Consider the following 26490-nt stretch of genomic DNA (forward strand, 5'->3'; position numbering starts at 1 on the left):
GCTTACCTTAGATACTCATTTAAAACTTTATTTTTAATTTTTAAGTGTGTGATTATGGTTGTGTCTCTGTGTGGGTCTGAGAATGTGTGAGTGTAGATGCCCATGGAGGCCAGGAGAGGGGGTCAGATGCCCTGAAGTTACAGGTGGTTGTGAGCAGCGTGTGGGTGCTGCGAACCAAACTCGGGCCTTGTGGAAGGCAGTATGTGTCTCTAACCACTGAGAAATCTGTCCATTACCCAAAAAAATCACACCCCTAATGCTGTTTGGATTATAGATGTTATGAAGAACTAGTAAAAATAGCAAGAGTGGTCACTGATGGACCTGGCACCGCTCCAGGCGCTCATAGGCTCGTGTTGTATCTCATGTGCACTTCTTGCTAAGCTTCAACTGCTCCTCTAGTATGGACTCTGTTCTTCTCCCAGTCTTAGAGACTAGTTTGTCCCAGACCCTTTTCTTCCACGGTCTGCCTCAGACGCCAGTTCCCCAGCCATTACACTCTTCATAGGAAAAGTTCATGTGGCAAATACATTTTTGTCCCTAATTTCAGGGAATATAACTCTTACTGAAAGGCTCCAAGTTTAGGAGTCTTTGTCCTGATGGAAGCACAACTTTAGAAAGCAATTGATTGTAAAAACCCTACCAGTCTTCCAAAGCCTAGTATCACTTACGCGCAGACAGATTTCTGCATCTGCTGATCAGGCAGGAGGATGTCAGCCCTAGCTGAGGGTGAATCTTGGACATCCACAATATGACCAGCTCAGCCAGTGTCATCACCAAAGCCTCTCCAAGTCTGGTCCTTGGACCGGCAGCATTACCATCAGCTGGGCTCCAAATAGAAACACAAACACCCAGCTCACACCATATCTGCCAAGTCAGAAACTGTTCACAGAAGCCCTGCAGATGATCAGAATGTATGTAGGACTCCACACAGCACCACCAGTGAACCACTGTGTGAAAACAGAGCGTGTCTACCACGGTAGCCACTTGCCAGGTGCAGTTACAGAGCACTTGAGATGCTGAGGAGCAAATGTGATGTGATTGGCACATACGGTGAATGCTTATTCACAACACAGCACAGATGAGCAGCATCCCTAAGTCCTTTTTCTCTTCTACCAAGCCCAGAGGAAATAATCTTGAGATGACTTTCCCATGTGGTGTTATTTAATTGTGTGTTACACATGTTTGCATGCAGGCATGTGCATATACTCACATCCATTTGTATTTTCTGCAATTGACTCTAACTAATCTCTTTCTCATTTTCATCCAAAGGACGTTTCTCCTTAGATTTCAAAATGGCCTTTTTAATAATCTTAATACTCAGTAAGTTCATGTTGTTTTCCTCTGAATTAGTGCTGGGCATTTCTTGCATTTGGGCCGTGTTTGGTGTCCACAGATCCCAGCATGTTCTGGGGTCTGCACAGATCCAACAAGCAAAGAATATCTCTCTGGAGAGTATTTTTAATTGGCTGTTAAAGATAACCTATTAATAACCTCACTTGCTTATTTATTTGATCATCTATTCATTTAAGCTCAGCTTGAAATCTTGGTAAAGCTTACTTACCTGGCCAAGTAAGTGCTTGTAAACATTTAACCTTATTTCCTTTTAAATTCCAGGAACTTACTTCTATAGATGAGTGCTTCCTCATATTAGAAATAATTTAGAATATTTGTATCAATGCAATACATCAGAAGAATAGAAGAACCAGGGGGATGTAACTTTTAGGCATCGAGCTCTGATCTTACAGACCTCCGCACTGTTATCAGCATCCTAAGGAGACAGGCAGGAAGAAGTTACCTAGCTCTGTCCTTGGTTCTGCAGCTACCTTCTGCCTGATTTTGTCTTGTCTGGTAGCCTCAGGCTGGTTTTGTCCATCAAGCTGGACACCAGGGGAAACCTTCTTTGTAAATGTTGTCTTCATTTCCTTTTAAATTGCCAGTGTGCTGCTCTCTGCAGGGGTCGTTGCTGAGAGCGGCTTACCACGTGGAAATATTTTCCTTTATTATTAGTTCAGAATTGGTCTCAGATTAGCTTAGAGTGACCCTCCGTGCTTCTCATTATGAGCAGGGCAAACCTTGCCTCGTTTTTCCTAGTGGTAGCAGAGATTTTGCAGAGTTACATCTCGGGCGTCTGGCAGTGCTAATTGGACTCGATTTAGTGGGTTTCAAGCTCCAGAGGAGACTTTTAATTCTCTTGCTTATATAAAAAATAAAGAATAGCTTGTTCTGTTTTTCTACAATACAATCCTGTTCTCGTGTGTCTAGCATCAGTTTTCTGGGTGTGTATTTATCTTCCTTTTAGTAGACTTGATATATAGAAGCTTTGGTTTATTTTATCATTAAATAGCTACTTTTTAAAATTAAACTAAAAAAGAAGAATTCATACTTATAAATTCTGATTGAATATTGACCCAAACTGTAATAATTATAGAGAATTAATGTATCTTGATTTCTTAGGATGGTAAATGGTTGATGAAAATTTAAGTTTTAAAATATTCATAAATAAAATCAAATGGCAATTAAAATATGAGATCAATTACAAAAGTCAATTTGTACACTTCTTTTCAGGAATCTTTTACAAAATGAAGAATTCTGTGAGTGTCACATTGAGTGCGCTCTAAGCCTCAGTTGTAGGCAGTGGCTGATGAAGACAGAATTATGCTGACCGGAGAGGGCCACCCCTTGACTTAGCTAGGTGATGGGAAGCTGGGGTACATATGGACAATTTGTTGGGGTTACTTATGTAGCTTCAGCTCTTAGTCACAGACTTTAATTAATGAATAATTCTCTTTATCATTGATAGGAGTGGCCAATTTTAAATTGCACGTATACTTTCCAGGCGGAAATAAAATGTACCCTTGAAATTTAGTATATAGGAAGAAATTTATGTATGTAGGAAGCATCTTTATTCAAATAATTCAAATCAAAAGAAACAAATAGATAGCTCATCAACTATTTAGTTAAAATTGACCTATTTTGTTTGTTCTTTCTTTAAAAGACATTCAAATTTCGGTGTGACCCAGTGGACATGAAGACTCGGGCGAGGGGTTAGAATGCTGCAGAGAGGAGTTGGGGTGTAAGCCAGTGGTAGAGCATACACAGCATGCCTGAGATCCTTTGTACCACATTTGGGGGGAAAGTGTCACATGGCCTCACAGGAAAAAAATGAGCCGTGTGTTGACTGGTTACAGTGACGAGCCTCTAGGTCCCGTCTGTTTGCTCTGAGTCTCAGCACAAGCTGGCGTCTCCCAATGTCACAAGTGCAGAACTAGAGGGAACAACAGGCTAATCCTCTACTTCTGGAGAATTACACCAAGAACATCATGTCTGAAATCTTAGCTTGTTGATCATATCCATTTGTAATATTAACAATTTTGAAATAAAACTTAAATGTGTGTCCAAAGGGTAACTGGTTAAGTAAGTGAAGCTGTAGTAAGAAGGTCACTTGTTGGTTCTGGACCGCTTAGCCCCAAAATAACCACACAGAAACTGTATTAATTAAATCACTGCTTGACCCATTAGCTCTAGCTTCTTATTGGTTGACTCTTACATCTTAATTTAACCCATTTCTAGTAATCTGTGTATCGCCACGTGGCTGTGTATTACTGGCTAAAGTTCAGGTGTCTGTCTCCAGTGGAGCTACATGGAGTCTCTCTGACTCCGCCTTCCTTCTATCTTGTTATAGGCCAAGCCAGTTTCTTTATTTATTAACCAATAAAAGCAGCACATAGTCAGAAGGAGTTCCCACAACATGAAGCCATTATAAAGCCCATCCTAAAAAGGGTATAAGTGGGGGCTTCAAATTTAAGAACAATCAGGTATACTCTTTTTTCACGTGGGCTTATTCTTCCCTTTAGATTGAAAATGTTAGATTAGAAATGAAAGGGGTGTGGCTCTCAGTGAGGGGGTATGACTAGCTCACCTATTGATTTCTCTCATAGCCCTCATCACCTCAGTTCAGTCAGGGGTGTGACTATCTCACCTATTGATTTCTATTATAGCCCTCATCACCTCAGTTCAGTCAGGGGTGTGACTATCTCACCCATTGATTTCAATCATAGCCCTCATCACCTCAGTTCAGTCAGGGGTGTGACTATCTCCTATCTCACCTATTGATTTCTATTATAGCCCTCATCACCTCAGTTCAGTCAGGGGTGTGACTATCTCATCCATTGATTTCAATCATAGCCCTCATCACCTCAGTTCAGTCAAGGGTGTGACTATCTCACCCATTGATTTCTCTCATAACCCTCATCACCTCAGTTCAGTCAGGGGTGTGACTATCTCACCCATTGATTTCTATCATAGCCCTTATCACCTCAGTTCAGTCAGGGGTGTGACTATCTCACCTATTGATTTCTATCATAGCCCTCATCACCTCAGTTCAGTGGGTGTGTGTGTGACTATCTCACCTATTGATTTCTATCATAGCCCTCATCACCTCAGTTCAGTCAAGGGTGTGACTATCTCACCTATTGATTTCTATCATAGCCCTCATCACCTCAGTTCAGTGGGGGTGTGTGTGACTACCTCACCTATTGATTTCTATCATAGCCCTTATTACCTCAGTTCAGTGGGGGGGGGGTGTGACTATCTCACCCATTGATTTCTGTCATAATCCCTCATCACCTCAGTCTCAGTCTGATGAGGGACTGATTCAGAGGCTTAGCTGGAGAAGACATTTCAGACAAAAATTCACTCATGTGGAAATCCACTCATGATCTGTCACATTATGAAGCAATTTTGAGGCTGGAGGTGGACCTCAAGAGTACCGCATTAACCTAACATACGAACTCTGGGTCCAATCCCCAGCACAGCAGATGTCAAAACAGGTAAGGCATTAATTCCAGTTTTGTGTAAAAATATCATGTTTCAGCCATGCTCACATAGGTCGTACTCTCTAATGTGTGGGCACTGATAGTTCTGGAGAAATTTTAAGCTCTTGAAACATTTTTTTAAAAATCTGCTTCTTTTGCTTGATTGAGTTTAATTTTTAAAATGATTATAATTTATTATTTAATAATTTCGTAAAATGTGTATTAATTTCTAGAAATTGCAGCTTTGAAGTATACAGAATTTTAATAGTGTTACTAACCATCCGGTTTCAAAAGGATATCTGTAAGTAGTATTTGGGTTCTCTTCTGGTTGCTGACGGTGGTATAAATGAAAGAGCTTACAAACTCTACGACCTAGTCAGTTATTAACTCTCACCGTTCATGTGGGCCAAAGTTTTGGAAGCGTTCTGCTGGATGCTTCTGGCTCAGAGTCTTGTGGCCAGGAGTCAGGTATCTGACTCTATTTGAAGCAGTTCTCTCTCTCCAAATGACTTCTTTGCTAGGGTCAGTCATGTGAACATTCTCAGAACTTTCTCAGTGAAGGGCAGACACTGTGCACAGTGGCTAGTCTTTCTTTCTATTTGTTTTTTTGTTTTGTTTTTGTTTTTGTTTTTGTTTTTGTTTTTTCGAGACAGGGTTTCTCTGTGGTTTTGGAGCCTGTCCTGGAACTAGCTCTTGTAGACCAGGCTGGTCTCGAACTCACAGAGATCCGCCTGCCTCTGCCTCCCAAGTGCTGGGATTAAAGGCGTGTGCCACCACCGCCCGGCTTCTATTTGTTTTTTTTAAAACACTATCTTTTCTCATTTTACATACCAATCAATCCCAGTTCCCACTCCTTCCTCTCCTCTGGCTCCCTCCACTTTCCTCCCCACCCCCATCCACTCCTCAGAGTGGGTAAGGATTCCCATTGAAAGTCAATAAAGTCTAGCACATTGCTTTGATACAGGACCAAAGCCCTCCCCACTATATCTAGGCTGGGCAAGGTATCCCTCTAAAGAGAATTGGTTCCAAAAAGCCAGTACAAGCAGTAGGGATAAATCCTGGTCTCACTGCCAGTGGTCCCACGGTCTGCCCCAGCCACACAACTGTCACCCACATTCAGAAGGCCTATTTTGATCCTATGCTGGTTCCCCAGCTGTCAGGCAGGAGTCAGTGAGCTCCCATTAGCTCAGGTAAGCTGTTTCAGTGGGTGTCCCCATCATGGTCTTGACCCCTTTGCTCATATTCTCACTTACTGTACTGGACCTTGGGAGCTCAGCCCAATGCTCTTCTGTGGATGTCTGCATCTGCTTCATTCAGTTGCTGGTTGAAGGTTTCACAGTGGCTGGTTTCTAAGAATAAAAGTATCGGTGAGTGAGGTAGAAGCTGCGTTACCTTCTGTGGCCCTGGCAGGGGCTCCAGCAAGACATATGAGCCCACCCTGTCACAAGGTCAGCAGGATTCAAGGGTGTCAGCTACAAGATGTGAGCAACAGTGAGATGAAGAGTCTCTTGTTCGAATGAATTAAGGCTTTCCAGGAAGCGATAGTCAAGCACAGAGCAAGCTTAGGACACTTGGTGTGTGTGGTCTATGGGACTGCATGGTCTGCCGGTCTATGACGTTCACCGTGGGGAACAAACCTGGCATTACCTCTATTTGAAGGGAGTGTCAAGGCCTCATTCATATAAAATGAATATCTCCCACAGTCTCTGCTACTCACCTTCAATTCATTTGTGACTTGGATGTGTAAGACCTAGAATCAGAGCTGGCCATTAACAATGGAGGAGAAACAGTTACTAAATAACAATGGAGGAGAAACCACTACTGAAGCAGAAACAAGGGTATAGTTGACTTGTCTGTGAAGACAATGGTTGCCTCTAGGTAAAGCACTTCAAAGAACACATAATTTATATATTAGGACTAAAATTTTGTCTTTCTCTACGTTTATAGATTGAAGTCCTAAATTCCCAGTGCCTTTGAACATGGGCCTTTAAGGAGGTGAAAGGGTCAAATGAGTTCTTACGGGGGCAAGGAGCCAGTCCAACATGACTGCCTTCTTTATAAGAAAGCAAGAGCTGCTGGGAGTCCCAGAAGAAAAGCAGCGTGGCAGGGCAACTGTCTGTAAGCCAACCAGAGAGGCTTTAGGAAGAAACTGGCCCTCCTGACACCTCCACCCCAGGGCCGTGAGGACGTGTTTCTACTGTTCAAGCCACCTAGCCAGTGGTTGTAGTGGGGGCTGTGGGCCTCTTCCCACAGCCCGGCTCATGGTTGCCTGGCTAGCTTATGCCCCAAAATAATGACACACAAACTGTATTCTTTTAAACACTGCTTGGCCCATTTCTATTCATGTGTGTAGCACCCCAAGGAGCGCTTACCGGGAAGATTCTAGCCTACGTCCATCCTGGGTCAGAGCTTTATCGCATCTGCCGGGGAGAGGGGAGCATGGCGTCTGCTCCAGAGAGCAGAGCTGTCGAGTCTGAGCTCACTTCCTCTTCCTCCCAGCATTCTATTCTGTTTACTCCACCTATCTAAATTCTGCCCTATCAGATGGGCCAAGGCAGTTTCTTTATTAGCCAATGACCTTCCTCCATCATTTCCCCTTTTTCTGTTTAAACAAAAAGGAAAGGCTCTAACATAGCAAAATTACATATCGCAAAACAGTTATCAAGTAAGAATTACAGTTACAATATTTACATCTATTTTATCTTTATCATAACTAAAGAAAACTATAACTATCTATCTATTCTTCAACTCTATCAAAGACTCCAGAAGGATATAATATTACCTAAGCAAACAAGAAATAAGCAACTTCTAAACTCTAGAAATGACAGAGACATCTCGCTGCCTTGACAGTCACCCAAAGTTTCTCTGTACTGTTGGGGCATCCATCTTCGGCCTAAAGGCCCATAGTTTCCAGCACACATTTCCATGAAGCAGGAAATTTCAAAGGCAGTTCAGTCACTATCTGCTTTGTCCTGCAGAATGTCTCGCAGACTCCTTAATGAATCAGGAACCCCGAAAGATCATCTCACCTTAGGCAAGTTCAGTAGTCCTCTCTCTGTGGGTTCTCTGTGTCCAGTTTATGCAACAGTCCAGGCAAGAGCAGTTTCTTGCCCAAATGGCTATCAAACTCCATAAGGTGCCTCTTCGATGCCCATCTTCTTCTTGAAGTAGATTGGTGCTGCCAGGAGCAGAGTGTCTCATTGTCATGAAAAACCCTAAGTTATTAAAACACTTAAAATACCATATTCTCTAGCCTTTGAAAGATATGATGAATGCCTATCTGAAATATATGCATGCACATCTAGAAAATCTAACTAACATGACTACAAACTTGACTATTATTGATAATTATCCATTAACAACCTATATACATTACATTTTTACATGAACTACACAATCACAATACCTTAATCAATATCAGAAATACATATACATATAATAAAATTGACCTTAAATTAATATCAGTAAACGAAGATTCATATCAATGCAAATTATTCACATCTATATCATCTCCCCCTTTAAATGTAAAAGAACATTCATAAACAATATATGGGAACATGGGCGCAGTTATTTCTCTCCATACTGCTTCCTGCTGAATGGGGGCGCTGTTATTTAGGTCTTTCATGGTATAACCTGTGTGCTAGATTTATCTCAGTCAGCAGTCGAGTGAAGTAATTTTTTGAAGGTATTCACAGCAACCCTTCAGGAGGGCGTGGTCCACCATACCATATTGGAATAGAAGCAATACACAGGATCTCATCCTCTGTGAAAACAAAAAAAGAAACTCCTTTCCAAAGCATCATGTCCTTAGATCCAAATTTTAAAGTCAAGGTATTTTCAAAATATCTATCTTGGATTAGTTCAGCAGCATTTATAAACAAATATCTTTTAGCATCTGTTGCTCCTTCCTCAGCATGCAAACAATTCAAACAGAGCATAATAGCATACAGTATCAAGATTCTCATTGTATTTTCCATCTTTGTGCGGCTTTATTTTAACCTCTATTTCATTTACTTTTACTTTTATTTTATATTTTCTGTATATCTTCCCCCTGGAATAACTCTTTAGACCAGGCTGTCCTTGAACTCTCAGAGATCCGTCTGTCTCTGCCTCCCAGGCATTGGGATTAGAGGCGTGTGCTACCACACCTTGAAGTCACAGAGGTCAATCTCCCTCTGCCTCCAAAGTGTTGGGATTAAAGGTGTGTACTACCACACCCAATTACTCTCTTTCTTCCTTATTTTTTTTTAAGAACTTTTAGCCTGCATATACTTTTAACACACTGTAAACCATTTAAAGTTTTCTTTTGTCTTTGAATCTCTCTTTACTGTATATCTCTCTTTTTCTGACCACATGAGTCTTTAATTTACCAAGCAATATCAGTAGGACGAAAGTCGTGCCATTCCTTAGCTTTCCAGCCTCGTGGCGGAGATACCAGCTGTAGCCATGTTTATCACAACTCTGTGGCGTTTCAAGGTCTTTGCCAACAAGCAAACTGCAGCATTACATCCACAGACAACAATCAAGTCCTCTCTCTGTAGTCGGCCCTCCTGCCTCAGTCAAGAGTTTGCCCTGGCAGGATGGCCCAGAAAGCCGGCATTTTAAAACAGCACAACTTTTTTCCTGCTACGGCTGAAAACCGAAAAGCATGCCTTCAGCTTTTCACCAACACCGTTTTAAGTATTTCGTGGCAGGACCTCTTAAATGAGCTGCAAGGTTTCACAGCTGAAGCTGAGTCAGGAAGCCTCTCTTAGATGAGAGCACGTTGGGCGCCATCTGTAGTGGGGGCTGTGGGCCTCTTCCCACAGCCCGGCTCATGGTTGCCTGGCTAGCTTATGCCCCAAAATAATGACACACAAACTGTATTCTTTTAAACACTGCTTGGCCCATTTCTATTCATGTGTGTAGCACCCCAAGGAGCGCTTACCGGGAAGATTCTAGCCTACGTCCATCCTGGGTCAGAGCTTTATCGCATCTGCCGGGGAGAGGGGAGCATGGCGTCTGCTCCAGAGAGCAGAGCTGTCGAGTCTGAGCTCACTTCCTCTTCCTCCCAGCATTCTATTCTGTTTACTCCACCTATCTAAATTCTGCCCTATCAGATGGGCCGAGGCAGTTTCTTTATTAGCCAATGACCTTCCTCCATCAAGTGGTATTTTCATAGAAGCCCTGGCAGTCTAAGGCAAAGTGTATGTTAGTCAGAGTCATTGTGGTTGTGATGAAACACCATGGCCAAAGCAACTTAGGGAGGGAAGACTTTATTTGGCTTCCAATTCCATACCACTATTATAGTGAAGGAGTCAGGGCAGGAACTCAAAACAGGCAGGAAGTTGGATGCAGGAGCAGATGCAGAGGTCATGGAGGGGAGCTTCTTACTGGCTTGTTCTCCATGCTTGCTCAGCCTGCTTTCCTATACAACCACCAGCCCAGGGATGGCACCACCCACAATGGGTTGGCCCTCCCTGTCAACCACTAATCAGAAAATGTCCTATAGGCCTGCCTGCAGCCTTATCTTACAAAGATTTTTTTTTCTCAACTGAGGTTCTGTTGCAAAGATGAGCAGCGAGCAGGCCGTGTACCACCCAGTTCCCAGCCGCCTGGCTAATCCCCAAAATAATTACACGAAAACTGTATTCATTTAAACACTGCCTGGCCCATTATCTCTAACCTCTTCTTGGCTAACTCTCACATCTTGATTCAACCCATTTCTGATAATCTGTATGTCACCACGAGGCTGTGGCTTACCGGGAAAGATCCTAACCTACATCCGTTTCGGGTTGGAGATTCATGGCGTCTGCCTGACTCTGCTTCTTTCTCCCAGCATTCTGTTTGGTCTACTCTACCTGTCTAAGCTGCTGTCCTATCAAAAGGCCAAGGCAGTCTCTTTATTTAGCCAATGAAAGCAACACATAGAAAGAAGACCCTCCTCCCTCCTTTCTGATGATTTTAGTTTGTTTCAAGTTGACATAAAACTAGCCAGCACAGTGTATAAACATATACTATAGAAGGTGATCTGGAGACACTGGAGAACAGGTAATTGTATCATTCCCCTGTGTCTTGTGTGCAAATGGGCACCATGTGCACTGAAGTCACCAGGTGGTCTCAGCAGAGAAATGAATAGGGATTTAAGTAAGGACTGCAGACGGCTTACTACTCGCTCAGCTGGTATGGTGCTTGCCTTCCATGAAACTCTGGGTTCAGTCTCCAGCAGGACACCAAACCTGGCATGGGAGTGCTTGCTTATGGCAGTGTTCAGGGAGCGGAGGAAGGAGGATCAGGACAAGGTCATCCCCACTGCCTACACAGAGAGTTTGAAGCCAGCCTGGTCTAAAAGGGAGTGGGGCAAACGTATTGGTTTCTGGGAATTAAAACATGCCTGAAGTAAAGATTAAAACAAGTAATCCCCTGCTGTGCCACAATGAGGCAGAGGCTTCTGGAAGTCACATTTTCACTCCTCAGGCCCTTCCTCCATGGTAAGCATCCTCGGTTGCTAGGAGGCTGCTGGCTTATTTCTCCTTCCTGTGTTTCCTATCTTCTTTGGTTTTCTTGCTGTGTGCTGCTACTGAAAACAAACACACGCGTGGAGAGAGGTTTCCCTCACACTGATGAGGCCAACGCCTGACATGCAAGTTTCATTTAAAGAAATAGACATCTTTATTTTTATTTTATGTATGTGAGTGTTTTGCCCGCTTCTATGTAAGTGCACCATGCTTGTGCCTGGTGGTCACGGAGGCCATCAGATGGCCTCAATCTTGAGCAACAGATGGTTGAGCTGCCATGTGGATGTTAGAAGCTGAACTTGGGTCCTTTGGAAGAGCAGCCATTGCTTGTAACTGCTGAGCCATCACCCCCTGCCCCAAGTTTTGCAGTTTTAATATTTTGGCTTTCCTTCATTGTGATTATATCTTCGTATGGTACTCTTTCTTGATATACCCCCTGCTGTATTGATTTCTTTTGTATTTACTAAAACACAAGTCCAAGAGCACAAGTTGGAGGAAGGGTTCGTTGTTCAAACCCAAGTAGAAAGGGCACAAAAAATATTTCAAAAAGAATGGCCTTAAAGACACCTCGGCTTTAATAGTAGGTTCACTTGGGAGCCACTTGCCCACTGGATATGCAGTAAGTGTATGTCAGGGTGTGAAGGGTATTGTTAGCTACTGTCTCCCACAGGCTCTTCACTTTAGGATAGTTCTCACTATTGCAGATGTGAAGAATGGACTGTTGTGCTCTCTTCTGTGCCACTTTTGTAAATCCAATAGTTCTGTATAAAACTTTTTTAAAATGCCTATATTTATTTCACATCTTAGAAAGTAGATCACGTGTCAACCAGAAACACAAGAGTTCCTGTACAGTATACCATTGCAGTTTTGTGGGGTGGGAGATGGCTCAGCAGGTAAAGCAAGCCTGGTAACCTGAGTTTGATCCCTGGGACTGACATAAAAGTGGAAGGAGAGAACCAACTCCACAAATTTGTACTCTGACTGCCATATATGGGCATATGGCATACATGCACATACATATACATCATGCATACACACACACACACACAATTAAAATATAATAGTTTATAATAGGTTTATATAATACCAAATATCCTAGTGTGCTTTCTGTTGCTGTGATAATGCAAATGACCAAAACAGCATGGTTTAGGGAAGGCTTTATTTGGCTTACATTTTCTGATCATGAAGGGAATTCCTCTAAGGCAGGAACTGGAGCATGGAGGTAATGCTGCTTCCTGGCTCCCCCAGCTTGCTCAGTTTGTTTTCTTTCATTTATTTATTGAAAAAATTTCCGCCTCCTCCCCACCTCCCATTTCCCTCCCCCTCCTCCCACTCTTCTCCCCCTCCCCCCCCACTCCTTTCCCCCTCTTCCCACTCCTGTCCCTCTCCCCCTACTCCATTCCCCCTCCCTCTCCAGTCTGAAGAGCAGTCAGGATTCCCTGCCCTGTGGGAAGTCCAAGGTCCTCCCCCCTCCATCCAGGTCCAGGAAGGTGAGCATCCAAACAGGCTAGGCTCCCACAAAGCCAGTTCATGCAGTAGGATCGAAACCCAGTGCCATTGTCCTTGGCTTCTCATCAGCCTTCATTGTCCGCCATGTTCAGAGAGTCCGGTTTTATCCCATGCTTATTCAGTCCCAGACCAGCTGGCCTTGGTGAGCTCCCAATAGATCAGCACCACTGTCACAGTGGGTGGGTGCACCCCTCGCTGTCCTGACTTCCTTGCTCATGTTTTCCCTTCTTCTGCTCCTCATTTGGACCTTGGGAGCTCAGTCCGGTGCTCCAGTGCGGGTCTCTGTCTCTATCTCCATCCATCGCCAGATGAAGGTTCATATCCAGGCAGATGACTATATGTTTTTCTTTGGGTTCACCTTCTTATTTAGCTTCTCTAGGATCACAAATTATAGGCTCAATGTCCTTTATTTATGGCTAGGAACCAATTATGAGTGAGTACATTCCATGTTCATCTTTTTGGGTCTGACTTACCTCACTCAGGATAGTGTTTTCTATTTCCATCCATTTGCATGCAAAATTCAAGATGTCATTGTTTTTTACTGCTGAGTAGTACTCTAATATGTATATATTCCACACTTTCTTCATCCATTCTTCCATTGAAGGGCATCTAGGTTGTTTCCAGGTTCTGGCTATTACAAACAATGCTGCCATGAACATAGTTGAACAAATGCTTTTGTCATATGATAGGGCATCTCTTGGGTATATTCCCAAGAGTGGTATTACTGGGTATTGGGGTAGGCTGATCCCGAATTTCCTGAGAAATTGCCACACTGATTTCCAAAGTGGTTGCACAAGTTTGCATTCCCACCAGCAATGGATGAGTGTACCCCTTCCTCCACAACCTCTCCAGTAAAGGCTATCATTGGTGTTTTTGATTTTAGCCATTCTGACAGGTGTAAGATGGTATCTCAAACTTGTTTTAATTTGCATTTCCCTGATCGCTAAGGAGGTTGAGCATGACCTTAAGTGTCTTTTGGCCATTTGAATTTCTTCTGTTGAGAATTCTCTGTTCAGTTCAGTGCCCCATTTTTTAATTGGGTTAATTAACATTTTAAAGTCTAGTTTCTTGAGTTCTTTATATATTTTGGAGATCAGACCTTTGTCTGTTGCGGGATTGGTGAAGATCTTCTCCCAGTCAGTAGGTTGCCTTTTTGTCTTAGTGACAGTGTCCTTTGCTTTACAGAAGTTTCTCAGTTTCAGAAGGTCCCATTTATTCAATGTTGCCCTTAATGTCTGTGCTGCTGGGGTTATATGTAGGAAGTGGTCTCCTGTGCCCATGTGTTGTAGGGTACTTCCCACTTTTTCTTCTATCAGGTTCAGTGTGTTCAGATTGATATTGAGGTCTTTAATCCACTTGGACTTGAGTTTTGTGCATGGTGATAGATATAGGTCTATTTTCATTCTTCTACAGGTTGACATCCAGTTCTGCCAGCACCATTTGTTGAAGATGCTTTCTTTCTTCCATTGTATACTTTTAGCTCCTTTATCGAAAATCAGGTGTTCATAGGATTGAGGGTTAAAATCCGGGTCTTCTATTCGATTCCATTGGTCGACTTCTCTGTTTTTATGCCAGTACCAAGCTGTTTTCAATACTGTAGCTCTGTAATAGAGTTTGAAGTCAGGGATGGTAATGCCTCCAGAAGTTCCTTTGTTATATAAGATTGTTTTGGCTATCCTGAGTTTTTTGTTTCAGTTTGCTTTCTTATACAACCCGAGACCGACCCCAGGGGTGGCTCTCCCTACAGTTGCGCTGGGTTCTCCCAGATCTGTCATTAATCCGGAAATGCACCATGGACTTGCTACAGGCCAGTTTGATGGGAGCATCTTCTCAGCTGAAGTTTGCTCTTCACAGCTGATCAAACTCGTACCACGCTGACAGGAACGCTAACCTGCACTCCTCACTTTGTCCAGTCGGCCGCAGGGCTGGGGTCTTTCCTCTGCTGCTGATACTCACGGATCTTTATGGCCTTGTGCGCGTATGAAACGGTGCTTAGACATCATTTGTTATACACACAGCATTGCATTTTTACTGTTAGGAAAGTTGCAATTCCTATAGTTTATGAAAATAAATGTAGTATCTTTTTACTTCCATGCTTAATTTTAGGAATGTTAGAGTAAAATTCTCTCGGTTTTGCCTACCTCTTTTACCATACACTTTTCTTTTCTTTCTTTTTAATTATTTTTAGTGGGCTTGTTCTATTTGTCTGTTAGAGTAGGTTCTCACTGTGTAGCCCCAGACCAGTCTAAAAGTCATATATTTCAGGGAAGTCTTGGACTTAAATTAATCCTCCTGCCTCAAATTCTTTAGTGCTGGAATTACAACCACTATCTCTGGCTCTTTTCACCTTTGCCTCATAATTTTGGGTGTTCACTTTATAAAGCATACATATCTACACCTTTAATCTTTGAATTTGCTTAGGTGAAAGGATTTCCATAGGTTTCTTGTGACAGGGAGGATCAAGCCTCTGGTCTCACACACACTAAACAGCGCTCTGGCCCTGAGTCACACTCTAATCCCTAAGGAAATGTAATGAAACAAGTAATTGAAAGGCTCGCCCAGGAAGCTATGTCAAGATGAAGTCTGGTAAATAATCTTAAGTAATTATGGTGAATTAAGATAATTACAATTACAGTAATTTGTATGATAGGTAAAAAAATTTATTCCTATTAAAATATTTAGGTATTTATTTCTATAAGCTTCATGTAAATGAAACACAAATTTAAGTTCCCTTGTAGTTGTAGTGGATGAGATGTTCACAGACTTTATTGGGCAGAATTGCCATTCCCTTCCAGTTCTTTATTCACTTTGACAAAGTACAGCACCCTGGGGTCAGCAGCCTCTGCTGCTGCTACTGTGCGCTTCATTTTGACTTCTATGAGGCCTCCCCTCATTTGGACCAGGCACCATCTTAAGAACATGGTTCCATATGGTATGGAACCTTGTCCACAGCCCTGTGCCGTAAAGCCGGTGGTTGTCCTGCTTACCCATGGTAAAGGCAGAAGAGTGGCTTAGTACTGTGCTCATCTGCAATTTCACGGTTCAGTTACGTGCACACAAATCTGCACTGAAGGCAGATAGATTACACTAAAGTGGATATAACTCATCATAGGATTGATTGTAGAATTTACAACATTCCAGAGTAGAATTCCTGTGATTAGCGAGTGTTTTTATTTAGTTTTCTATTGCTGTGATGAAACTCCATGACCAAAGTAAGTTTATTTGACTTACACTTCCAAATCATTTTTCATCATTGAAAGAAGTCAGGACAGAACCTCAAACAGGGCAGAATCCTGGAGGCAGGAGCTGATGCAGAGGCCATGAAAGGGTGCTGCTTACTGGCTTGCTCCCCATGACTTGCTCAGCCTGCTTTCTTACCGAACCTAGAACCAACAGCCTAGGGATGGCACCACCCACAATGAGCTGGGCCCTCCCCATCAATCACTAACTAAGAAAATGCCCTATGGGCTTGCCTATGAGCCCCTCTTATAGAAGCATTTTCTTAACCGAGGTTCCCTTCTCTCAGACGACTTTAGCTTGTGTCTAGTTGACATGAAACTGTCAAGCACAGTGTCGTTTGTTTTTCATGGGTATTGTGAACTTTCACATGACGTATGTATCTGAAGATCAATCCGAAAGATTGGAGGCCATGCCATCCTGACCGTGACACTGAGTCCTGCCGGCTGTGACGAACATGACAAGTGCCTGAGTTTTAATTTGTTAAAACAAAATGCTAATATTTTACCTACCTCAAACTTACTAAATAGGGTTTAGTCTGAAGAATTTTTCAAGTTTAGCGTCCTTTCTCCTATGCCACAATTTCGGACATGAAAATTGACTGAAGCCTACAGTTAACTGCTCAGTAGTTCCTGCTTGCAATTGTGTAGTTAGGAGAAATATTCCTTCTTGAAAGATAAATCTAACTATCAGAGTTCTTGGCAAGCTAGAGCAAGATTGTTTGATTACTTGGAATTATCATGCTCGTAGCTTCCAAATTGTTGAAGAGACCAGTGCTGCTGGTTTAAGATTACTTCTAAAGTACTTAAGACAAAGAGGGACAGTGGTGGCACACATTTTTAATCCCAGCACTCGGGAGGCAGAGGCAGGTGGATCTCTGTGAGTTCAAGGCCAGCCTGGTCTACAAGAGCTAGTTTCAGGACAGCTAGGGCTGTTACATAGAGAAACCCCTGTCTTAGAAAACCCCCCAAAAAATAAAAAATAAAAGACAAAGTCAATGTGGCTTCCACTTGTTGCTTCAACACACAGAGTTAATTTTAAATTTGTCTAATAGAAGTGCTGTCTCTGAATATTTATTGAGTTTTTTTAATAAATCAGACTTGCATTATTAATATAAATATAACGAAGCTTTATCAAAGCAGAAATGTATGTCCACTTAAGAGGTGCTCTCCACTGGGTGCCTGGAGGCCAGAAGCTGGTGGCTGCAGTGGAACATCTCAGAGGGGCTCTGAAAGCCTTCTCTGCGGGCCTCAGCACAGTCTCCATCATTCACATAATTCATACTGCTTAGTTGTTGTTTCTCATCTTATCTGATTTTCACTGTTTACCCAAAGCCCGCCTCTGCCACTTACTAAACGGCACTTAGACTAACAAATTATTCATGTTTAATATTCATTCCCAATTTAGGACAATTTAATTTTTCTAAAAGATCATCTTGATTGGGATAATATGTTCCACTGTCCGGACTCTAACTCAGCGTGCACAGCCACCCTCCCTTGTGTCCCTGTCCCAACTCTCTACTGTACCTTGTAAAGCCGCAATCAAAGAAGCCCCAGAGAAGAGCACTGATTGGCGTATTGTTTCATCGCCTTTGCTCTCCCTGGAGCTAGAGTGCAGGGTTTATTCTACACATCCCTTGCAGTTGTAATCGCCATTAAAATGTTTGCTTGGTGTTGTTTATCAAGCAAGTCATAATTTAAAGATAACAATTTATTCCTCCAAGTATGATGTTTTCCAAATCTGCCTCTATTTGCTATGCAACAGGACACTTGGCCTAGATTATAAGGGCCACCAGGGGATGCTTTTGTTCTTATTAAAAATGTCTGTAGCATTGGCAGATAATACTAGTTTGTCAAATAGCCCTTCCAACATTTTACTTGTAAAATACAAAAAATAAATTAACTACTTAAGAAATAAAAACATGCTTTGGTTGCCTTTCTTAGGTTTCTTTCTTTTTAAAAAAAAAATCAAAATAGGGTCTTGCTAATGTAGCATGGCTGTATAGTCAAGCCTCTAATCTTCATGCCCAAGCCTTTAGAGTGATGGGGGATACAGCAGTGTGTCACCATGTCTCCGTCTCTCCTCCATGTTTTATCAGTTATTCTAATTCATTAGGTATCCCAGGTTCTCTGTTAAGGTCCAAGAAAAGTTGATTCTATGAACAAATGTCACTTATAATTAATGTTACTTCCTTTACAATAATTGTGCCAGTTTGCAGCTTGTCACTTTGATAAAATACTGACCAAGAGGAATTTGGGGAAGGAGAGGATTACAGGTTACCCGCCATCATTGAGGGAAGTCAGGGAAGGAGCTGGAGGCAGGAACTGAAGGAGACACCATGGAGGCTCACTGCTTACTGACTTGCACACAGGCTAATATTCAGCTACCTTTCTTACTTAGCTCAGGCACACCTGCATAGGGATGGTACTGCCCACAGTGGACTGGGTATCCCACATCAATAGCCATCAAGAAAATATCCCACATGCATGCCAACAGTCCTGGTTTCCAGGTGTACCAAACTGAATACCTTGATTGCGCGAGTCTATTAAACATCTGTATCTATGCCAACATTGACAATACATAGTTCATTTACAGATTTGCATAAAGTACAATTGCTTTTAATCACTGGGGCCAATCGTCTACAAAGGTGGCCATGAACAGCTCCCCCCCCTCACCCCCACTGCATGCTTGTTCCTTCTTCCCTCTGTGGCTAGACTCTATTGTCTTTTCTAACCTCTGAGTTGGCTTTGTGGTTTGTTTTGACTGATAGAATGCAAAGCAATTTTGACATCCAGACTAGGCTTTACATGAAAGGCATAGCTCCCATTATTGCTCTTTTCAAAGGTGGCCAGCATGAGCCAAATCTGCTCATCCTGCTGGGAGGCCTGCTAAAAATGAGCTTAGATGAAGACCTGTTGATGAAAGGACACTGTGAACCTGAAGGGTTACAGAGGGACAGGGAGCTATGTCTTCGGGGATGTCTTCGGGGAGTGGGAAAGTGCCCCAAGCAGGCTGTACTTGCTTGCCTGGCAGAAAGAACCAGGGAAATGAGATATGGGCATGTTTCCATGGTGATTTTGGTTGGCCTTCAAGATTGGTTGATTTGCCTGGTTTGGGTATTTAGCAAGGATGAAGCTGTCAGTGTTGGCTGATGTCATGACTGGCAGAGTGACAGTCATAATTGCCTTAGATAGTTGCTACCTTTGGCTGACTTTAACAGGCCCTGCTGTCTAAGCAGTGGCTCCTGAGTCCATACTGTCTTGCAAAAGCCCCGTTGCAGTGGCTGCCTTGAGCCACTTGTTACCAGTTAAATCCTGCTTTTCCGGCACTTCAGAACATGGCCTTGTTTGGAAATATGGTTGTTGCAGATGTATTACCTAAAAGGAAATCATAAGAGAGCATGCTTGACTCGAATCCAAAATGGCTGAAGCCTCTATGAAAGGGAAAATTTGGACCCAGACACGGATACAGGACACAGAGACTATCGTGAGAAGGTACAGGCAGAGACCAGGTGATGCAGATGCTAAGAATGCCACATTGCCAAGCCTGGAGAGAGGTAGGACCTCTAGGGAGAAACATGGACTTTCAGATGCTGTGACGATGAGATGACAAGCATCAAGTTTTAGGTCACTGGTCTGTTGCTCTTTGTTATGGCAACCTACAAAGCTCACTCAGGTACACAGCCCACTTCCTCTCCTTTCATGTCATCCCGGAGAGGGATCATGGATCAGCTGTGATCCGGGTGGATCAGCCCAGGCATAGGCTTGTACCCTTAGTGAGGATGTTGCCAGAAGGTATCACATTTCAATCCAGTTAAAATTAAAATTCTCAGTTCTTCAGAAAGTTGTGTAAAAACCAACTTATTGGGTATTTGAGGTGTTAGGAAAGGAGATGATATTTGATGCTAGGACCTCTTCAATACCTTTGAAATGATACCAGACGGATTGTTTCTTCTAACCTCTTTGAGACCCTCCTACCAAAAATATGTCATTACTTATTCCAGAGTCTCCTAGACATTGCCACTTACTTGTTTTTCAGGAGAAACATTGTTTAACCCAACTATGTTAGGTTTGGCGCTTGATTATCCCAATACAATCATTTGCATGATTTGGGGTGCCATAATTGTTCCAAGCTGGTATTAGAATCTTAAATGTGGCATATCTTACCCAGAAATCTTTAGTGCTTAATAATAACAATAATATTATCTGCATTTTGCGGTGATAGTGAAAATTACATTTGCAAAACTGTTCATGGTAATGGGACATTCTGAAATGCCAGCAAAAGGAAGTGCATGATGGGAGAGGAGATTCAGCTTTACTCCCTGGGCTCCGGCTGGCTGTGCTCTCAGGAGTGAGGCCGGGAAGAGCAGTGGGCGACTGCAGGCCACACCGCTGGAAGGCTGAGTCAGAGCAGGGACTCTGTGTCACTGGGGCAGGGAAGGTAGGGGCTCTGTGTCACTGGGACAGGGAAGGTAGGGGTGTTGTCGCATTTAGCATACGGTTTGCTTTTAGAAGATATTTTTCATCAAGCGAATAAAAACTGCATTTCGGAAGCAAGTATGTATTTGCTACAGTTTAGCTTTGTTTGGTTCTGTTCTGGTTGCTTATAACTTCTGGTGGATAATTTATTTAAAATATGTTGGGGTGAGGGGGTAGAAAGATTGCTCAGCACTAAAAAGAACTCGTTGCTCTTGTAGAGGACCCAGGTTTGGTCCCCAGCATTCCTGTTCACAAATATCCGCACCTTCAGTTCCAAGGGTTCTAATTTTCTCTTCTGACCTCTGTGGTGCACATAGATGTGTGCAGCCCAAACACCCATACACATATTAAATACACCTCTAGAATTTGTCTGGAAAATAGATGATATATTCAGTTGTATCTTTACCAGAAGAGTTTTCAGCTCGATGTCAATCTAATAAACTTTAGCCTGCCTCCCCATGCACCCACTCCTGACTTCCTTGTTTGTTTTTTGTTTTTGTTTGGTTTTGGTTTTTTCCTCCTCCTGTTTGCTAAGCAGTCTACTCTATTGTGCTGCATCCCCACCCTACCCTGTCCTTTCCACATTCTGATTTGTGTTTGTTGTTCATTGTATCCAAACTCACAGAAAACCTAAGTCTGGGGGGGAAATGCATCTGCAAGGAACCTAAGAAATTCTTGGCTGTGTGACTCAGTACAACACATGCCGATCATTGAATTTTGGGTGCATTCTCTACCAATTAGGACATTTTGTGAAATTTTGATTAAATATTTCTTTTGACAACTTAATTACTCTTAATCCAGAAGGATTCTGCCCCAAACCGCCAAGTTAACTAACCAAGGCTATAGGCGTGCCAATGCAGCTGAAATGTGAAATAGAGGGAATTAATTCCCTTGGGTCCAACTCATAAGAATTAATTTATCCTGGCCCGTATTCCCATGGACCTATCTTTGCTCAGCTACTTTCAGGAAGAAAAAATGTTGTTTTTCACCTTTTCCATTTATTTTGAAACCACTGACCACAGCCAGTTTGCAGACATTGACTTTCCTAAGACCTCTCTGTTCTTGGTTCCAGGACATCCAATCAAGAGTGCCAAGTGTAGACGGTCGGAGGTGGCACTCCTTTAATCCTAGGACTCGGAAGACAGAGGCAGGTGGATCTCTGTGGGTTGGAGGCCAGTCTGGTCTAAAGAGCTAATTCTAGGATAGCTAGGGCTGTTACACAGAGGAAACCCTGTCTCTAAAAACAAAACAAAATAGAACCAAAGAGTGCTAAGCGTGTGTTGCAGGTCTCAGGGCATTAGGCAAAGTCCACTTTCTTGTGGCAATTACATGTGATGTCTGTGCTCCTTCTCCTCCATACAACTCCGAGAGCACTCGAAGAACGCCTGCCTCCAAGGACGTGGGACTCTCGCGTGGTAACACCATTTGGAAAACTTACTGTTCAGACGGCGCTGGCAGGATTTGGTGTTGTCCACCCACGTTTATAAAGCTGCAAAGACAGTCTCAGTTCTGAAGATCCAGATCGTAGTGACTCTGGCCAGCAGCCTCCTGGGGAGCCAAAGTGCCTAGGGACTCCAGTCCCTGTTCCTTTGAATGTTTCCTTCCATTTCAGCAATCATTGTGTCTGATGTCCTCAGACTTCCATGGGGCCAAATTACCCATTTTACAAAGTGCTCTGAAAATTCAGTGATACTGATTCAAGCACCTCACTGACCCACATTCAGTCTCCCATCAGCGCTTGGTTTTCTAAGGCCAAGGCTTCTTAGAATGTTGTTACTCCTTCCTGTTGTGGCTTACTGGAAGGATAGTGTTCCTTAATGCTTAGAAAATACAAGAAGCTAGAGATGGTTTGGTTGGGAAAGTGCTTGCCTTGCAAGCTTGAGGACCTGAGTCAAGAACCCCAACACCCATATAAATACTGGGTGTGGTGGCATCTATAATCCCAGTTCTGGGTGAAGGGGAATCCTTGGGGTGCAGATAGGATGATTCCTGGGCTCACTGGCCAGCCAGTTTAGCCCCAAACATGAACTCTAGCTTTAACAAGCAACCTCATCTTAAAAATTAATAAGATAGAGAAAAAAATAGGATGCAGGATGCAGAGACACCACATGACCTCTGACTTCTACACATATGTTTATAGGCATACATACACGTGCACACACACACACGTACATGCATTCACATACACTTGCATGCATAAATCTACACACATACACACATGTACATGCTATAATACGCAGACTTCATATTTTACCACTGCCTCTCCAAGCTGTGTGACTGAGTCTGTTTTCATAAATGGTAACTAAGGTCATTGTCTTAGTCAGTGTTCTATTGCTCTGAAGAAACACCATGACCATTGCAACTCTTACAAAGGAAGTATTTAATGGGGACTGGCTTACAGTTTCCGAGGTTTAGTCCATTCTCATTATGGCAGGAAGCATGGTGGCACGCAGGCTGACATGGTGCTGGAGGAGCTGAGAGTTCTACCTCTGGATAGGCAAGCATCAGGGAGAGACACTAGGCCCGGCTTGAACTTTTGACCCCTCAAAGCCCACCCCCAGTGACACACTTCCTCCAACAAGGCCACACCTCCTAATCTGTCTCAAGGAGCACCACTCCCTGAAGACCAAGCATTCAAATATATGAGCCTATGGGGCCATTCTTATTCCAACCACCACAGTCACCAACAGAATTACTCTTCCATTAGTGCTGATATATAAGTAAATTAACATTGCAAAAATAATTATTTAGCTTGGTAGCTTGGTAATATTTTTTTATGGTGGTGGGCATGAGAACTAGGGGCCTCATGTTTGCTAGGAAATCACTCTGCCACGGAGGCACGCCCATTTATTTCTGGTGGTGGAGATTCTGTAATTCCAATGGATTTTGTGCAAAGACAGCAGAAAGGAGCTGACTCATAACTTCATTGTAAAAATAATTCTTCCCATCCTATCTTCCTTTATTCCGTCTTACCTGGGAAGTAAATGTCATTTAATAAATAGGAGATGTTTCATGGCTTGTTGTGGTTGTTTGTTTTGTTTTAGAACGCTATTCTAGTCTGTAATTTTTAAAAGAAACCATGAAATGATGATTTTAATACTCAGAAACCATAAATCTCTTTCTTAGACTTCAAATCCTAATGAAGACTCCAGGGGACGACACCTGTGGGAACAATCCTGCAGGCGTGGCCCTCTGTCCTTCCCTGTGTATGACCGCCATGCTAGCAGACTTGACTGGGCTCCTTGGAGTGGCATGCAGATTGTGGGGAAAGACTGTAGGACATGGGGCACCGTGGTGAATGCACCCTGACTGCTCTTCCTTAGGCATCTGCTGGCCCTGGGCAGAAAGCACAAGAGGCCATTGTAATCAGAAGTTTCCTGTCCCAGAGCCACTCGGTCCCAAATATCCAGGAGATGCTTTCCAAATTACCACACAGAGGCTTATATCACTTATAAATGCCCAAGCTTATTGCTAACTAGCTCTTACATTTTAAGTTAACTCATACTCCATGCTCTGACACATGGTGGTGACTTTTCTCAGTATGGCAAGCCCATCTTGCTTTCTCTGCATCTGGCCAATGTCTCCAGACTCTGCCCTTCCTCTTCTCAGAATTCTCCTAGTCAGTCTTTCTCACTCAATCTCTTCCTGCCCAGCTATTGTCCAATCAGCTTTTACTTAACAATGAGCAAATCCATAGCATTTCCCCTTTTGTCTAATTAAAAATGAAGGTTTTAGCCTTAACGTAGCAAAATTATATACAACAAAACAGTTATTAAGTAAGACTATTGAGTCCATTTGTATTTGGCAAAATTAGAAAAAAATATTCTATTATCTATCCTATCTTGGCAAGTGGATTGTAGGCTGGTTTTCTTTGCTTTATGTCTAAAAACCACTTATGAGTACATGTGATATTTGTCTTTCTGAGTATGGATTACCTCACTCAATATGATGTTTTCTAGATCCATCCATTTGCCTGCAAATTCCATGTCATTATTATTTTCTGCTGTGTAGTACTCCATTGTGTAAATGTACCACATTTTCCTTATCCATTCTTTGGTCTAGGAGCATTTAGGTTGTTTCCAGGTTCTGGCTATGGCAAACAATGCTGGTATCAGGGTCTTAAAAGAGCCTCATGGTTTTTGCCACTATCACTGAGTCAGGAAGTCTCTTAAAGGAGCTGTGGCAAGGCCTCTGCTTGCCGCTAGCAAACCTACCCATGAGAAATGGTAACCAAGAAGCCAAATTTGACTCCGTCCATTACAATGTTTACCATTACAATGTTTCATTGTTTGTATTTATTAACAATATGAAGTAAAGTTGGAAATTTATGTCATTGATGGCTACTTGGTTATTCAGATTGAAACACACACATCTAAAGCTTAAAAACTAACATCAGCATATAAGAGAAAACATGCAGTACTTGTCTTTTTTGGATCTTGAGTAGAAAGTGGGGAGAATCTTGGAGGAACTGAGGGAGGAGACAAAATATGATCAAAATATATTCTGTGAAAAATATTTAATAAAAATTTTTAGAGTGGACACTTGGAATTGACTTCCAACTCTGAAAATTTAAAAATTCTGCTGCCTTTGGAGGTTGATAAGATGATATGGTGTGATATGATATTATGACATGATATGATGTGATGTAATAATATGGTATGGTATATTATATGTTGAGGTATATGATATGATATAATGATATGGTATGATATGATGACATGATATATGGTGTAATAATATGGTATGGTATGATATTATATGATATGATATTGAGGTGGTATAGTTAGTAACCAAGGCTGAGCATCCCATTTTATTGCTTTGTTACAGATTGACGTTCTCAAGGCAGATCTGGAAAGTGCAGAATGGAAAGTTCTAGAAAATCTTATTCTGGAAGATGTCGTTGAGCAGATCGGCCAGCTCATCTTTGAGATTCATCTCCACTGGCCCGGCTTTGAGGTCAGTGGCAGTGAGAGCAGTGTGGTGAGGTTTTGGTACAGCCTCCTGAAGGAGTTGGAGCAGAAGGACTTCCGGCTTTTCTACACCTATAAGGACTTATCGAAGCCTCAGCTCTTCCTGAAGAAGGATATTCTCAATGCCAGCAGCTGTTATACGCTGAGCTGGGTGAACACAAGGTGGAAGTAGCTGCAATACAAGGCAGTGTTTGCAGATAGCGGCGTCCGTGCTTCCGGTCACGGAGCTAGGTGTCTAGCTTCCACTAGCGTGTTACCTGCGCGGGGCAGGGACCATGTTACGGTCTCTGCAGTACATGAAGCCTTGAGCTTGACAACACCAGCAGCAGGAAGAACACTTCTGCTTCCCCAGACTGAGACTTTTCTGTTTTGTCTTTGACAGATTGAGGGTGTGTCCTCTTCACTCTCACTTGGAGGGTAGAAATATCCCGCCTGCGCTGGTTTCTGCTTTCCTTAAAATTCATTATGTGTCTATAGCTCACAAGTTTACATTAAAATGAAATTTTATTCATTTCCACTTTTTTTTGTTTTTGTTTTTCGAGACAGGGTTTCTCTGTAGCTTTGGTGCCTGTCCCGGAACTAGCTCTTGTAGACCAGGCTGGCCACGAACTCCCAGAGATCCGCCTGCCTCTGCCTCCCGAGTGCTGGGATTAAAGGCGTGCGCCACCACTGCCCGGCTTCATTTCCACTTTTACTCGGTTGATCAGATTTTAAAACGCACTGTTCATTTTAAGTTGGGACACTCATTTAACCTTAGCTCGCCTCCCTCAAGATTTCTCTTGTCCAGCCAGTTAAAACTGTTCTTTACGTCCTGTGGATTTCAGCCATTCCTTCTCAGCCTTGGCTGAGGGCATTCCATGCTTTGGCTTCCTAAGAACTGCTGATTCCAGTTCCTGGGGACTCAGATACCCCAAGTTCTATCCGAGAACTTCAAGGACTTCGGCTCGTTCATTCATGCTCCGCCATAAACAACCTTCGCGTCCTA

At 42.8% G+C, this 26490-nt stretch overlaps 1 protein-coding gene across 4 annotated transcripts in view; it reads left to right on the top strand.

Moving 5' to 3' along the window:
* Positions 1-25981, top strand: part of Mettl24 (methyltransferase like 24) — a 130264-nt gene extending 104283 nt beyond the window's left edge. For all 4 annotated transcript variants that reach the window (XM_057762312.1, XM_057762313.1, XM_057762314.1 and 1 more), the window contains one exon: positions 25363-25981. In XM_057762312.1, the coding sequence (XP_057618295.1) occupies positions 25363-25677 (315 nt within the window). In that variant the 3' untranslated portion in view covers positions 25678-25981. The remainder of the gene's footprint in view (positions 1-25362) is intronic.
* The last annotated feature ends 509 nt before the right edge of the window (positions 25982-26490 follow it).

The sequence above is a fragment of the Chionomys nivalis genome, chromosome 2, assembly GCF_950005125.1.
Source record: "Chionomys nivalis chromosome 2, mChiNiv1.1, whole genome shotgun sequence".
NCBI classification, from domain to species: Eukaryota; Metazoa; Chordata; class Mammalia; order Rodentia; family Cricetidae; genus Chionomys; species Chionomys nivalis.